Below are 15,912 nucleotides of genomic sequence, written 5' to 3'. Positions count from 1 at the left end.
GTGCTTTTCCGCTACTTTTCAAGGAATACGTACTTCCCTCATTGTTGTCTTGCAGGTTCTTCCTGATGTATCTCATCAACAAGGACGAAACGGAGCACACTGGACAGGTCCGTTCCTCTCTCTCTCTCTTGAAAGAATTGCACAACAAGATGTGGACATTAACAAGTATTTTACGTCTCTTAGGAATCCTACGTTTGGAAGATGTACCAGGAACGTTGCTGGGACTTCTTCCCCGCCGGCGACTGTTTCCGAAAGCAGTATGAAGATCAGCTAGGATAACAAAAAGGAGAAAGAAGTCAAAAAAATGCTATGCACACTTTAAAGGCAGCATCCCATTGGATCAGAGACCCTACATCACAACCCCTTCGGTCTTTGTTTTAAAAAAACGACCATGTCCGTAGATTGCCTTGCTTCAAATGCCTGCGCAGCTCGTTCTACTCCGAACTGTGCCTGAACGCAACGTGTTCATCCAATAAAATGAACGTGAGCGTGGAGGAGGTTGTCTTTTAGTGCCTAGAGCAAAGTCACTGTTTCAATTTTTGTGTTTTGGGGGGCAAAGTGAGGATGCTTAATATTGTTAAGGAGAATTAAAGTGGTCTAACTCCAGTTAAAAAGTTATTTTTTAAATCATTATGTCCAAAGTCAATATATTTGATGGAAAATAATAAAAATTATACCTGTCAACTTTGGCCAATTGCTCCCATTATTATGAATTACAATTACCCTTAAGTTATAATAAACTGTACAAATGCAATCAGTCGGAAGTGGTATCGGTTTTACAAAAAAAAACGTCCTTTTTTAAAGAAAGAAATTGGACTCACTCCTGATTTGAAGTTGTATCCACCTTGTGTTTTGATTCATTGTCTTTTCCACTGGAGTTTTCTGAAATGAAATGATTGGAAGTTATATTTATCCCTTTCAAAAGCCCAATAAGTAATTTGAGAAATGCAAGAAGGACAAAAAAGCCTTACTATACTATGTCGTTTTTGGAGAAAATAAAGCCTTACTATACTATGTCGTTTTTTATTTGATAAAAAGCCTTACTATACTGTGTCGTTTTTTGACGAAAAAAAGCCTTACTATACTATGTCGTTTTTTATCGATAAAAAGCCTTACTATACTATGTCGATTTTTGACGAAAAAAAGCCTTACTATACTATGTCGTTTTTTGACGAAAAAAAGCCTTACTATACTATGTCGTTTTTTGACGAAAAAAAGCCTTACTATACTATGTCGTTTTTTGACGAAAAAAAGCCTTACTATACTATGTCGTTTTTTGACGAAAAAAAGCCTTACTATATACTATGTCGTTTTTTATCGATAATAAGCCTTACTATACTATGTCGTTTTTTGACGAAAAAAGCCTTACTATACTATGTCGTTTTTTATCGATAAAAAGCCTTACTATACTATGTCGTTTTTTGACGAAAAAAAGCCTTACTATACTATGTCGTTTTTTGACGAAAAAAAGCCTTACTATACTATGTCGTTTTTTATCGATAAAAAGCCTTACTATACTATGTCGTTTTTTGACGAAAAAAAGCCTTACTATACTATGTCGTTTTTTGACGATAAAAAGCCTTACTATACTATGTCGTTTTTTATCGATAAAAAGCCTTACTATACTATGTCGTTTTTTGACGAAAAAAAGCCTTACTATACTATGTCGTTTTTTGACGATAAAAAGCCTTACTATACTATGTCGTTTCTGAAGAAAAAAAAGCCTTACTATACTATGTCGTTTCTGAAGAAAAAAAAGCCTTACTATACTATGTCGTTTTTGGAGAAAAAAAAGCCTTATTATACTATGTCGTTTTTTATCGATAAAAAGCCTTACTATACTATGTCGTTTTTTGACGAAAAAAAGCCTTACTATACTATGTCGTTTTTTGACGAAAAAAAGCCTTACTATACTATGTCGTTTTTTGACCAAAAAAGCCTTACTACACTATGTCGTTTTTTATCGATAAAAAGCCTTACTACACTATGTCGTTTTTTGACGAAAAAAAGCCTTACTATACTATGTCGTTTTTTGACGAAAAAAAACCTTACTATACTATGTCGTTTTTTGACGAAAAAAGCCTTACTATACTATGTCGTTTTTTATCGATAAAAAGCCTTACTATACTATGTCGTTTTTTGACGAAAAAAAGCCTTACTATACTATGTCGTTTTTTGACCAAAAAAGCCTTACTATACTATGTCGTTTTTTATCGATAATAAGCCTTACTATACTATGTCGTTTTTTGACGAAAAAAGCCTTACTATACTATGTCGTTTTTTATCGATAAAAAGCCTTACTATACTATGTCGTTTTTTGACGAAAAAAAAGCCTTACTATACTATGTCGTTTTTTGACGAAAAAAAGCCTTACTATACTATGTCGTTTTTTGACGAAAAAAGCCTTACTATACTATGTCGTTTTTTATCGATAAAAAGCCTTACTATACTATGTCGTTTTTTGACGAAAAAAGCCTTAATATACTATGTCGTTTTTTATCGATAAAAAGCCTTACTATACTATGTCGTTTTTTGACGAAAAAAAGCCTTACTATACTATGTCGTTTTTTGACGATAAAAAGCCTTACTATACTATGTCGTTTTTTATCGATAAAAAGCCTTACTATACTATGTCGTTTTTTGACGAAAAAAAGCCTTACTATACTATGTCGTTTTTTGACCAAAAAAGCCTTACTACACTATGTCGTTTTTTATCGATAAAAAGCCTTACTACACTATGTCGTTTTTTGACGAAAAAAAGCCTTACTATACTATGTCGTTTTTTGACGAAAAAAAACCTTACTATACTATGTCGTTTTTTGACGAAAAAAGCCTTACTATACTATGTCGTTTTTTATCGATAAAAAGCCTTACTATACTATGTCGTTTTTTGACGAAAAAAAGCCTTACTATACTATGTCGTTTTTTATCGATAAAAAGCCTTACTATACTATGTCGTTTTTTGACGAAAAAAGCCTTACTATACTATGTCGTTTTTGGAGAAAAAAAAGCCTTACTATACTATGTCGTTTCTGAAGAAAAAAAAGCCTTACTATACTATGTCGTTTTTGGAGAAAAAAAAGCCTTATTATACTATGTCGTTTTTGGAGAAAAAAAAGCCTTACTATACTATGTCGTTTTTTGATGAAAAAAAGCCTTACTATACTATGTCGTTTTTTGACGAAAAAAAGCCTTACTATACTATGTCGTTTTTTATCGATAAAAAGCCTTACTATACTATGTCGTTTTTTGACGAAAAAAAGCCTTACTATACTATGTCGTTTTTTGACGATAAAAAGCCTTACTATACTATGTCGTTTTTTATCGATAAAAAGCCTTACTATACTATGTCGTTTTTTGACGAAAAAAGCCTTACTATACTATGTCGTTTTTGGAGAAAAAAAAGCCTTACTATACTATGTCGTTTCTGAAGAAAAAAAAGCCTTACTATACTATGTCGTTTTTGGAGAAAAAAAAGCCTTATTATACTATGTCGTTTTTTATCGATAAAAAGCCTTACTATACTATGTCGTTTTTTGACGAAAAAAAGCCTTACTATACTATGTCGTTTTTTGACGAAAAAAAGCCTTACTATACTATGTCGTTTTTTGACGAAAAAAGCCTTACTATACTATGTCGTTTTTTATCGATAAAAAGCCTTACTATACTATGTCGTTTTTTGACGAAAAAAAGCCTTACTATACTATGTCGTTTTTTGACCAAAAAAGCCTTACTATATACTATGTCGTTTTTTATCGATAATAAGCCTTACTATACTATGTCGTTTTTTGACGAAAAAAGCTTTACTATACTATGTCGTTTTTTATCGATAAAAAGCCTTACTATACTATGTCGTTTTTTGACGAAAAAAAGCCTTACTATACTATGTCGTTTTTTGACGAAAAAAAGCCTTACTATACTATGTCGTTTTTTATCGATAAAAAGCCTTACTATACTATGTCGTTTTTTGACGAAAAAAAGCCTTACTATACTATGTCGTTTTTTGACCAAAAAAGCCTTACTATACTATGTCGTTTTTTATCGATAATAAGCCTTACTATACTATGTCGTTTTTTGACGAAAAAAGCCTTACTATACTATGTCGTTTTTTATCGATAAAAAGCCTTACTATACTATGTCGTTTTTTGACGAAAAAAAAGCCTTACTATACTATGTCGTTTTTTGACGAAAAAAAGCCTTACTATACTATGTCGTTTTTTGACGAAAAAAGCCTTACTATACTATGTCGTTTTTTATCGATAAAAAGCCTTACTATACTATGTCGTTTTTTGACGAAAAAAGCCTTAATATACTATGTCGTTTTTTATCGATAAAAAGCCTTACTATACTATGTCGTTTTTTGACGAAAAAAAGCCTTACTATACTATGTCGTTTTTTGACGATAAAAAGCCTTACTATACTATGTCGTTTTTTATCGATAAAAAGCCTTACTATACTATGTCGTTTTTTGACGAAAAAAAGCCTTACTATACTATGTCGTTTTTTGACCAAAAAAGCCTTACTACACTATGTCGTTTTTTATCGATAAAAAGCCTTACTACACTATGTCGTTTTTTGACGAAAAAAAGCCTTACTATACTATGTCGTTTTTTGACGAAAAAAAACCTTACTATACTATGTCGTTTTTTGACGAAAAAAGCCTTACTATACTATGTCGTTTTTTATCGATAAAAAGCCTTACTATACTATGTCGTTTTTTGACGAAAAAAAGCCTTACTATACTATGTCGTTTTTTGACGAAAAAAAGCCTTACTATACTATGTCGTTTTTTGACGAAAAAAGCCTTACTATACTATGTCGTTTTTGGAGAAAAAAAAGCCTTACTATACTATGTCGTTTCTGAAGAAAAAAAAGCCTTACTATACTATGTCGTTTTTGGAGAAAAAAAAGCCTTATTATACTATGTCGTTTTTGGAGAAAAAAAAGCCTTACTATACTATGTCGTTTTTTGATGAAAAAAAGCCTTACTATACTATGTCGTTTTTTGACGAAAAAAAGCCTTACTATACTATGTCGTTTTTTATCGATAAAAAGCCTTACTATACTATGTCGTTTTTTGACGAAAAAAAGCCTTACTATACTATGTCGTTTTTTGACGATAAAAAGCCTTACTATACTATGTCGTTTTTTATCGATAAAAAGCCTTACTATACTATGTCGTTTTTTGACGAAAAAAGCCTTACTATACTATGTCGTTTTTGGAGAAAAAAAAGCCTTACTATACTATGTCGTTTCTGAAGAAAAAAAAGCCTTACTATACTATGTCGTTTTTGGAGAAAAAAAAGCCTTATTATACTATGTCGTTTTTTATCGATAAAAAGCCTTACTATACTATGTCGTTTTTTGACGAAAAAAAGCCTTACTATACTATGTCGTTTTTTGACGAAAAAAAGCCTTACTATACTATGTCGTTTTTTGACGAAAAAAGCCTTACTATACTATGTCGTTTTTTATCGATAAAAAGCCTTACTATACTATGTCGTTTTTTGACGAAAAAAAGCCTTACTATACTATGTCGTTTTTTGACCAAAAAAGCCTTACTATATACTATGTCGTTTTTTATCGATAATAAGCCTTACTATACTATGTCGTTTTTTGACGAAAAAAGCCTTACTATACTATGTCGTTTTTTATCGATAAAAAGCCTTACTATACTATGTCGTTTTTTGACGAAAAAAAGCCTTACTATACTATGTCGTTTTTTGACGAAAAAAAGCCTTACTATACTATGTCGTTTTTTATCGATAAAAAGCCTTACTATACTATGTCGTTTTTTGACGAAAAAAAGCCTTACTATACTATGTCGTTTTTTGACGATAAAAAGCCTTACTATACTATGTCGTTTTTTATCGATAATAAGCCTTACTATACTATGTCGTTTTTTGACGAAAAAAGCCTTACTATACTATGTCGTTTTTTATCGATAAAAAGCCTTACTATACTATGTCGTTTTTTGACGAAAAAAAAGCCTTACTATACTATGTCGTTTTTTGACGAAAAAAAGCCTTACTATACTATGTCGTTTTTTGACGAAAAAAGCCTTACTATACTATGTCGTTTTTTATCGATAAAAAGCCTTACTATACTATGTCGTTTTTTGACGAAAAAAGCCTTAATATACTATGTCGTTTTTTATCGATAAAAAGCCTTACTATACTATGTCGTTTTTTGACGAAAAAAAGCCTTACTATACTATGTCGTTTTTTGACGATAAAAAGCCTTACTATACTATGTCGTTTTTTGACGATAAAAAGCCTTACTATACTATGTCGTTTTTTATCGATAAAAAGCCTTACTATACTATGTCGTTTTTTGACGAAAAAAAGCCTTACTATACTATGTCGTTTTTTGACCAAAAAAGCCTTACTACACTATGTCGTTTTTTATCGATAAAAAGCCTTACTACACTATGTCGTTTTTTGACGAAAAAAAGCCTTACTATACTATGTCGTTTTTTGACGAAAAAAAACCTTACTATACTATGTCGTTTTTTGACGAAAAAAGCCTTACTATACTATGTCGTTTTTTATCGATAAAAAGCCTTACTATACTATGTCGTTTTTTGACGAAAAAAAGCCTTACTATACTATGTCGTTTTTTGACGAAAAAAAGCCTTACTATACTATGTCGTTTTTTGACGAAAAAAGCCTTACTATACTATGTCGTTTCTGAAGAAAAAAAAGCCTTACTATACTATGTCGTTTTTGGAGAAAAAAAAGCCTTATTATACTATGTCGTTTTTGGAGAAAAAAAAGCCTTACTATACTATGTCGTTTTTTGATGAAAAAAAGCCTTACTATACTATGTCGTTTTTTGACGAAAAAAGCCTTACTATACTATGTCGTTTTTTATCGATAAAAAGCCTTACTATACTATGTCGTTTTTTGACGAAAAAAAGCCTTACTATACTATGTCGTTTTTTGACGAAAAAAAGCCTTACTATACTATGTCGTTTTTTGACGAAAAAAGCCTTACTATACTATGTCGTTTTTTATCGATAAAAAGCCTTACTATACTATGTCGTTTTTTGACGAAAAAAAGCCTTACTATACTATGTCGTTTTTTGACGATAAAAAGCCTTACTATACTATGTCGTTTTTTGACGATAAAAAGCCTTACTATACTATGTCGTTTTTTGACGAAAAAAAGCCTTACTATACTATGTCGTTTTTTGACGAAAAAAGCCTTACTATACTATGTCGTTTTTTATCGATAAAAAGCCTTACTATACTATGTCGTTTTTTGACGAAAAAAAGCCTTACTATACTATGTCGTTTTTTGACCAAAAAAGCCTTACTATACTATGTCGTTTTTTATCGATAATAAGCCTTACTATACTATGTCGTTTTTTGACGAAAAAAGCCTTACTATACTATGTCGTTTTTTATCGATAAAAAGCCTTACTATACTATGTCGTTTTTTGACGAAAAAAAAGCCTTACTATACTATGTCGTTTTTTGACGAAAAAAAAGCCTTACTATACTATGTCGTTTTTTGACGAAAAAAGCCTTACTATACTATGTCGTTTTTTATCGATAAAAAGCCTTACTATACTATGTCGTTTTTTGACGAAAAAAGCCTTACTATACTATGTCGTTTTTGGAGAAAAAAAAGCCTTACTATACTATGTCGTTTCTGAAGAAAAAAAAGCCTTACTATACTATGTCGTTTTTGGAGAAAAAAAAGCCTTATTATACTATGTCGTTTTTTGACGAAAAAAAGCCTTACTATACTATGTCGTTTTTTGACGAAAAAAAGCCTTACTATACTATGTCGTTTTTTGACGAAAAAAGCCTTACTATACTATGTCGTTTTTTATCGATAAAAAGCCTTACTATACTATGTCGTTTTTTGACGAAAAAAAGCCTTACTATACTATGTCGTTTTTTGACGAAAAAAAGCCTTACTATACTATGTCGTTTTTTGACGAAAAAAGCCTTACTATACTATGTCGTTTTTGGAGAAAAAAAAGCCTTACTATACTATGTCGTTTCTGAAGAAAAAAAAGCCTTACTATACTATGTCGTTTTTGGAGAAAAAAAAGCCTTATTATACTATGTCGTTTTTGGAGAAAAAAAAGCCTTACTATACTATGTCGGTTTTTGATGAAAAAAAGCCTTACTATACTATGTCGTTTTTTGACGAAAAAAGCCTTACTATACTATGTCGTTTTTTATCGATAAAAAGCCTTACTATACTATGTCGTCTTTTGACGAAAAAAAGCCTTACTGTACTATGTCGTTTTTTGACGATAAAAAGCCTTACTATACTATGTCGTTTTTTGACGAAAAAAGCCTTTAGTTTTTTATCGATAAAAAGCCTTACTATACTATGTCGTTTTTTGACGAAAAAAAGCCTTACTATACTATGTCGTTTTTTATCGATAAAAAGCCTTACTATACTATGTCGTTTTTTGACGAAAAAAAGCCTTACTATACTATGTCGTTTTTTGACGAAAAAAAGCCTTACTATACTATGTCGTTTTTTGACGAAAAAAGCCTTACTATACTATGTCGTTTTTTGACGAAAAAAGCCTTACTATACTATGTCGTTTTTTATCGATAAAAAGCCTTACTATACTATGTCGTTTTTTGACGAAAAAAAGCCTTACTATACTATGTCGTTTTTTGACGAAAAAAAGCCTTACTATACTATGTCGTTTTTTGACGAAAAAAGCCTTACTATACTATGTCGTTTTTTATCGATAAAAAGCCTTACTATACTATGTCGTTTTTTGACGAAAAAAAGCCTTACTATACTATGTCGTTTTTTGACGAAAAAAAGCCTTACTATACTATGTCGTTTTTTGACGAAAAAAGCCTTACTATACTATGTCGTTTTTTATCGATAAAAAGCCTTACTATACTATGTCGTTTTTTGACGAAAAAAAGCCTTACTATACTATGTCGTTTTTTGACGATAAAAAGCCTTACTATACTATGTCGTTTTTTGACGATAAAAAGCCTTACTATACTATGTCGTTTTTTGACGAAAAAAAGCCTTACTATACTATGTCGTTTTTTGACGAAAAAAAGCCTTACTATACTATGTCGTTTTTTGACGAAAAAAGCCTTACTATACTATGTCGTTTTTTGACGAAAAAAGCCTTACTATACTATGTCGTTTTTTATCGATAAAAAGCCTTACTATACTATGTCGTTTTTTGACGAAAAAAAGCCTTACTATACTATGTCGTTTTTTGACGAAAAAAAGCCTTACTATACTATGTCGTTTTTTGACGAAAAAAAGCCTTACTATACTATGTCGTTTTTTATCGATAAAAAGCCTTACTATACTATGTCGTTTTTGGCGAAAAAAAGCCTTACTATACTATGTCGTTTTTTGACAAAAAAAAGCCTTACTATACTATGTCGTTTTTGGCGAAAAAAAAGCCTTAGTATGCTATGTCGTTTTTTGACGGAAAAAAGCCTATCTATACTATGTCGTTTTTTGACGAAAAAAAGACTTACTATACTATGTCGTTTTTGGAGAAAAAAAGCCTTACTATACTATGTCGTTTTTGGAGAAAAAAAGCCTTACTATACTATGTCGTTTTTGGAGGAAAAAAAGCCTTACTATACTATGTCGTTATTGGAGAAAAAAAGCCTTACTATACTATGTCGTTTTTGGAGAAAAAAAAGCCTTACTATACTATGTCGTTTTTGGAGAAAAAAAGCCTTACTATACTATGTCGTTTTTGGAGAAAAAAAAGTCTTACTATACTATGTCGTTTTTGGAGAGAAAAAAAGCCTTACTACACTATGTCGTTTTTGGAGAAAAAAAGCCTTACTATACTATGTCGTTTTTGGAGAAAAAAAAGCCTTACTATACTATGTCGTTTTTGAAGAAAAAAAAGCCTTACTATACTATGTCGTTTTTGGAGAAAAAAAAGCCTTACTATACTATGTCATTTTGACTTTTTAAAAAGCCTTACTATACTATACTATGTCGTTTTTTTTAAGGATTAAAAGTGTGTTTTTCACTTTGATTTTCTATTTACCAAATCAAAATATCAGCTCCACTTCAAACTTGGAGGAAACACCCACCGTGAAATGGCGCAAAAGATAAGAACTTTTGTTTGTCTTGGGTGGAACATTCCCACAAGAACAATAAAGTATTTTTTTCTAAAGCCCTACATAATTCACCCTCACAGAACCAGCAATGAAAAACTTTTTGAGAGAAAAACTTTGTCCTAAACTTTGCTTTCCACCAGTCGCAAACACAAAACAATATTCTAATAAAAATGAACAGCTAATTTAACAAATTTCAGGTACAATTCTAAATAAAATCAATTATTTTGTTCATTTATTATGATTTTTTATTGCTTATCGCACAACATGGCCAGGCAAAATTAATACTACATTTATACATCAAGTAGTTATTATTATTAGAATGATATACTTACGTATCCCCTCATTTTCTGACCCATTTGTAAACAAATTAACTGCCTTTGACAGCAATAGACATCCAATACAAGTAAAAATGAACTATCACCTATCTGCATTAATGCCAATGAATCCTTCAAAATAAATGCTTTAAAAAAATAACTTTCCTTTTAAGGATTAACCCATTAGCTGCCATTGTACCCCCACTAGACATCCAATCCCAGATTGACTCATTGGTTGAAAATGCCAGACGGAAATAGTAAATACAAGTCTTTTTTATTCTTATCTATATACGTACAATACCCTTCATAAATCACATTCGGCCTTTGAGCTTTTAAGAGTTCTGCCCTAAAGCAAATGTTGCTCTTTGGTGCCTCTTGCCCCTCCCTGCCTGCCAGCCACTATAAAATAGGACGACGCCCCGCCATTTTGGTTCTACTACCAACCTCCAACATGGCTTTCATGGCACCACCTGGTTATCAGCCTGTCTACAATCCAGTGAGTTGTCTTTTCTCACAAATGTACTCTGGTAGTACTCTATTTTCTTTTTAGATATCATTTAGAACAGGGGTGTCAAACATACGGCCCGCGGGCCGGATCCGGCCCGTCTGGTGGTTTAGCACGGCCCGGGGAAGAAAGCTGCATTGTATAAAAAAAAATGAATTTTCTTATTTTTTTAATTCTTGTATTATCCGCTAGGGGGCGCAGTGTTTTATATGTGCAGACAACATGGATTGACATTTATTTATGTTCTTATGTTACTCTCTTGTTCATAATATATTGTTCATAATGTAAAAGGAACATTTTGTTAATAAACATTTTGATAATTTACTCATTTTTTGCACTAATTATTAGTATTAGTGACTAATACAAAGGAAAAAAAGTGGGCTTATTGTTAGTTCTATGTCATTTTGCAATGAGTTTACTGTTCCGGCCCGCTTGATCTCAAATTAAGCTGTATTTGGCCCGCAGACCAAGTTTGACACCCCTGATTTAGAATCTTTTCTGGTCGCAATGAGTTTACAGTAGATGTTTTTTTTTTGTTTTATTTGCCAATCGTTCGCAGGCAATTCCATACTTGGGGCCCATCTATGGGGGTCTAAGGGAGGGGGCGTCGATCTATCTGCAGGGTTCGGTCCCGGACAAGATCACCAGGTGATTACATTCGACACTATTGGGTGGGGAAGTGGGGGGGGGGGGGGGGGGGGGGGGGGCATGTGCTTAGGGGGTTAAAGTGCAGTTTTTTAAGGAAATAAACATTTCAAAGCACGCCCAATGGGATTCAAAGGTCATTTATGGGTTGCGGTGACTCAAATTTCACAAGCAAATTTGTTAAAAATGACTTCTATGGCCGTTGACGACATTTAACGAGTTCACAAATGTGATAAATGTAACGTTTTTTGGTTTTGAAAGATTTTTCGTCAACCTATTATGCGGGCAATCCGAGTGCAGCGACATCGCGGTCCACTTCAACCCGCGTTTCGACGGGTGGGACAAAGTGGTGTTCAACAGCCGGCGCAACAACACGTGGGACGCCGAAGAGAAAATTCGCAGCATGCCGTTCGGCAAAGGCGAAACTTTCGAGATTGTCATCACGTGTTCGCCGCACGACTACCAGGTGACAGTGTTGGATTTTATTGATTAAAAAATGAATTGGAAAAAATTCTATAATGCAATATTACAAGTTATCTGAGTTTTAAAAATATTTTTTATTTCTATAGTATACATATAAACATATATCTACAAATAAAGCAGATTTTTATAATATCCTAATTGATTTATTTGATTTATTTTATTCATTTTTACCCCAAAAAAAGCCTTACATATTATGTCATTTTGTTTGGAAAAAAGACATACTATACTATGTCGTTTTTTAAGTGAAAAAGCCTTACAATACTATGTCGTTTTTTTAAAGAAAAAAAAGCCTTACAATACTGTCATTTTTTAAAAGAAAAAAAAGCCTTACTATACTATTTAACTTGTCTCAACAGTTCAAAGTCAATGGGGAAGTTTTGTACACCTTCAAGTATCGCCTACCTTTGGCCCAAGTGTGCGCCATACAAATCGGGGGTGACGTGGTCATACAGAGCATTAACGTGATTGGGGTGAGATGGCACCCATTTCGGAAAGCGCTTTGGAAATTTCAATCCTAATTAAATGTTTTTCTTTTATTTTCAGGGTGGCGGAATCGGGGTAAGTTGCAAAATGTTTACATTTAATTGTTGATTTTAATTATAATATTAGGGCTGCGTCTGTTGATTATTTAAGTAATCAATGAATCTATCAATATAGTATTTATTTTTAAGATAGTACCTTCGAAAGAGCATTAAAATACCAAAACAACATAAAGTATATATATATATATAGTCTCACATAATGCATATTATCAAAATGATATTCCTTATTATTGAATGAAGTAAACACTATTTTTATTACACACTTATTGATATTAGATTTGAATGCTTGTATTGACATTATAAAAGTATAGTGAGATTTAAAGCTTGGCCATGAAGTGCACAAACAAATAATCAATGCATAATAAATAAATAAAAAAAAGAAATGTATTATATAGCATATCTAAACTAAGCAGTGGTAATGCAGTGCATTACCGTGCATCACAACGTGCATTTAGAATTCACAATGTATCTACATCAAGTATTACGGTAACTGGGTTGCATTGCCACTATCCATTCGCGACTCGCGTTAGCCTCGTGCTAATCACTTATTAGTGTTATATTTACATAAGGACGATAGTATAACCGCTACAACAATATTCAACACTTCTATAATTACGATTATACCTTTAGATTTCTTGATCGACATATAGAGTAGCATAAAAACATTAACAAACAATTGAGCATTGACGCTTAATCAAGCCATGCATTGCTTACCGTTCAAAATAGTGAAGATCCGAAGCTCTTCACATCGACGTTTAGGCATATTTATTTTCCTAGAAAGTAAACAAGTTATTATACATCTATATGAATCATATAATCATTGATTTACATGACTTTTGAGTCATATTTCTTACCGGAAGTTTGTGCTGCTCCTGCACGTTGTGAACTTGGTCGATAAAAGTTGTCATATTCACAGGTACCACCAGGGGGTAGTATATCCTCCCAAATCTAAAAAAAAAAAAAAAAATACAGCCTTTTCAAAATAAAACATTACAACGTCAACTTATTTAAACGGTTAATCAAAGCAGCAAAATGGAATCTAGTGTTGTAAAAGATTGTTTTCTCACTAAACAGCAGGGAATTTCTTTAGATATTCTTTGTTTTTTTCCCCCAAAATAATTTTAAAACAATTTTTGTTACAGGGAGGATTTCCAGGAGATTGTGGAGGGGGATTTCCAGGAGATTGTGGAGGAGGATTTCCAGGAGATTGCGGAGGAGGATTTCCAGGAGATTGCGGAGGGGTGAGAGATTTAACTTTTAAAACAATTTCAGGTAGTAAATATTATTTTTAAAGGGGATTGGACGTCTAGAACCGTCAATGGAAGCCACTGAGTGTTTTGTATTATTTATTTTGACCATTTTTTACATCACAGGGTGGATATCCTGGAGATATGGGGGTATGTACTGGTTTCAATATAGGTATACATACTGGGCATCCACTGGCCAATTGATTAGGTACACTTACTCATTGGATTCTATGTATTTTTCTGTTAGGGTGGATTTCCAGGATCACAATTGCCTGTGAGTACACATGACAACAGCTTTTATTTTGATAAACTAATCATTATTATAATAGGTGTATATAATAAATGTATAACTGTATTTAAAAAAAATTTTTTACATATTTTTGGGAATTTTTGTTTATGTTATTGCAGAGTATGACTGAGCAGCCCATCTACAACCCCGTAAGTACTTTTTTTTTGCTAAACCACTTCTGGTAATGTCATTTGTGATGCCATGATGCGTTTATGCAGCCCATACCGTACTCGGGTGCGATCCCGGGAGGAATGTTCCCCAAGAGGACCGTCGTCATCCGAGGCATGGTACCCAAAAAGGCCTGCAGGTGCATTTATTTCCACCAAAATGTCACCCGTTGATACCTAACTTAATAGAGACGAGAATTAGGAACTGTGTTGGTTTTGTGTGTATTTTTAGATTCGGCATTAACTTTTTGGTGAGTCGATCTCGTGACACGGCGTTGCACGTCAACCCTCGCATCAAGGATGGCGTGGTGGTGCGTAACAGTATGATCGGAGGTCAATGGGGTCAAGAAGAACGACAGCTATTTGGTGATAACCCCTTCGAGGAAGGACAGTACTTTGACGTAAGTTTTCTGTATTGCAAAATTAACCATTACATTTTGCAGAAAAAAATGTTACGTGATATAGAGGTATAAAATCAGAATAAGCATAACATAGAATTAATTTCATGTTGAATGACATTAGGGTTCAATGTTATAAGGCCATGTACAGTAAGACTTTAGTTTCTCGTTAAAAAAAATACTGTGTGGGAATCAATGTTCCCTCTAAGCCAGGGGTGTCAAACATACGGCCCGCGGGCCGGATCCGGCCCGTCTGGTGGTTTGGTATGGTCCGGGGAAGAAAACTGCATTGTATAAAAAAAAAAGAATTTTCTTTAAAATTTGTAGTAGACCAAATTAAACAAAATTACACCTATCCACATGATGGCGCTGTTTACGCGGTGGTCAGTAGTAGTAGCTCTGTCCACACTTATGTTTTTCGTGTTTTACAGTATGTTATACATGAAAAATTAGAGGCAACATTTTTGGGAATGCTATTATTTTTTTTTTTAAAAAGACCATGTATAGTAAAAAAAATGTTTCTCACCCGAATTTGCTATTTTCCTTCCAAAGATGTCCGTCCGTTGCAGTGGCGACCGCTTCAAGGTGTTTGTCAATGGTCGCCCACTCTTCGATTTCCGCCACCGTGTGCAAAACGCCGTCAATGAGATTGACACGCTTGAGATGGCGGGCGACGTGCAGATCTCTTACATCCATCTCTAGAAAACACTTGGTGGTACAATCCAAAAATGCTACAAACATTCCTTTATTTTGTATTTGTACAAAAACATTTGAAATAAAGGCCATTGTTTTCAGCATAGAATGCGGACATCTACATTCAACTGAGTAAAAGGCGAGTGTGTAGATCTCAGCTTTCCACGACAAAATAAGACATTATGGATCATACGCCGTGTTTCTCTGGACTATAAGTCGCACCAGAATAAAGTGTACCGTTAAAAAAAAATGCAATTTTTAAAATTCATCAGAAATCAAGAATATATATTATATGTTAAAGCATTGGTGCTCAACATAGTCGTTAACCATAACCCCGACCCGAACCCTATCGAGCTCACCTTCTAACTGGAAAGTCCAACGAATAGCTCAAACCTGAAAGGACAAGATTTAATCACAAAAAAGACGTAATACATAACAATAAAAACACATGAACTAAATCAAAACTTTTCCAATTGAAATGTACTAATAAAATAACAATTACATTATCCTAATCTTGCCCATTATTCTCCCTTTT

At 32.9% G+C, this 15,912-nt stretch overlaps 2 protein-coding genes and 1 long non-coding RNA gene across 3 annotated transcripts in view; 2 read left to right on the top strand and 1 right to left on the bottom strand.

Moving 5' to 3' along the window:
* The window catches only part of ryr1b (ryanodine receptor 1b (skeletal)), a 47,113-nt gene extending 46,152 nt beyond the window's left edge, over positions 1-961 (top strand). The window contains exons 106-107 of the mRNA XM_077723036.1: positions 56-107; positions 184-961. Of these exons, the coding sequence (XP_077579162.1) occupies positions 56-107; positions 184-279 (148 nt within the window). The 3' untranslated portion in view covers positions 280-961. The remainder of the gene's footprint in view (positions 1-55; positions 108-183) is intronic.
* Positions 223-13,484, bottom strand: LOC144200744 (uncharacterized). The gene is made up of 4 exons (XR_013327186.1): positions 13,438-13,484; positions 13,298-13,356; positions 822-882; positions 223-270 (listed from the first exon to the last, which is right to left on the bottom strand). It is a non-coding gene; the product is annotated as an uncharacterized LOC144200744 (long non-coding RNA).
* On the top strand, positions 10,855-15,478 carry LOC144200742 (galectin-4-like). The gene is made up of 12 exons (XM_077723035.1): positions 10,855-10,904; positions 11,473-11,561; positions 11,820-12,024; positions 12,398-12,511; positions 12,585-12,599; positions 13,726-13,824; positions 13,957-13,980; positions 14,078-14,104; positions 14,239-14,268; positions 14,338-14,426; positions 14,519-14,687; positions 15,237-15,478. The coding sequence occupies exons 1-12, from the start codon at positions 10,860-10,862 to the stop codon at positions 15,384-15,386; spliced, it is 1,056 nt and encodes a 351-aa protein (XP_077579161.1). The 5' UTR covers positions 10,855-10,859; the 3' UTR covers positions 15,387-15,478.
* The last annotated feature ends 434 nt before the right edge of the window (positions 15,479-15,912 follow it).

The sequence above is a fragment of the Stigmatopora nigra genome, chromosome 8 (genome assembly GCF_051989575.1).
Source record: "Stigmatopora nigra isolate UIUO_SnigA chromosome 8, RoL_Snig_1.1, whole genome shotgun sequence".
NCBI lineage: Eukaryota > Metazoa > Chordata > Actinopteri > Syngnathiformes > Syngnathidae > Stigmatopora > Stigmatopora nigra.
Note: the sequence above shows the minus strand (reverse complement) of the source record. Positions and strands in the feature narration are given on the sequence as shown.

What these genes read in the sequence shown, in the direction of transcription:
- LOC144200742 (XM_077723035.1), top strand. Translation starts at nt 10,860, where the DNA reads ATGGCTTTCATGGCACCACCTGGTTATCAGCCTGTCTACAATCCA. An exon ending in ATCAGCCTGTCTACAATCCA is followed by an intron (nt 10,905 to 11,472) that starts GTGAGTTGTCTT and finishes AATCGTTCGCAG; the next exon opens with GCAATTCCATACTTGGGGCC. An exon ending in GTCCCGGACAAGATCACCAG is followed by an intron (nt 11,562 to 11,819) that starts GTGATTACATTC and finishes TGGTTTTGAAAG; the next exon opens with ATTTTTCGTCAACCTATTAT.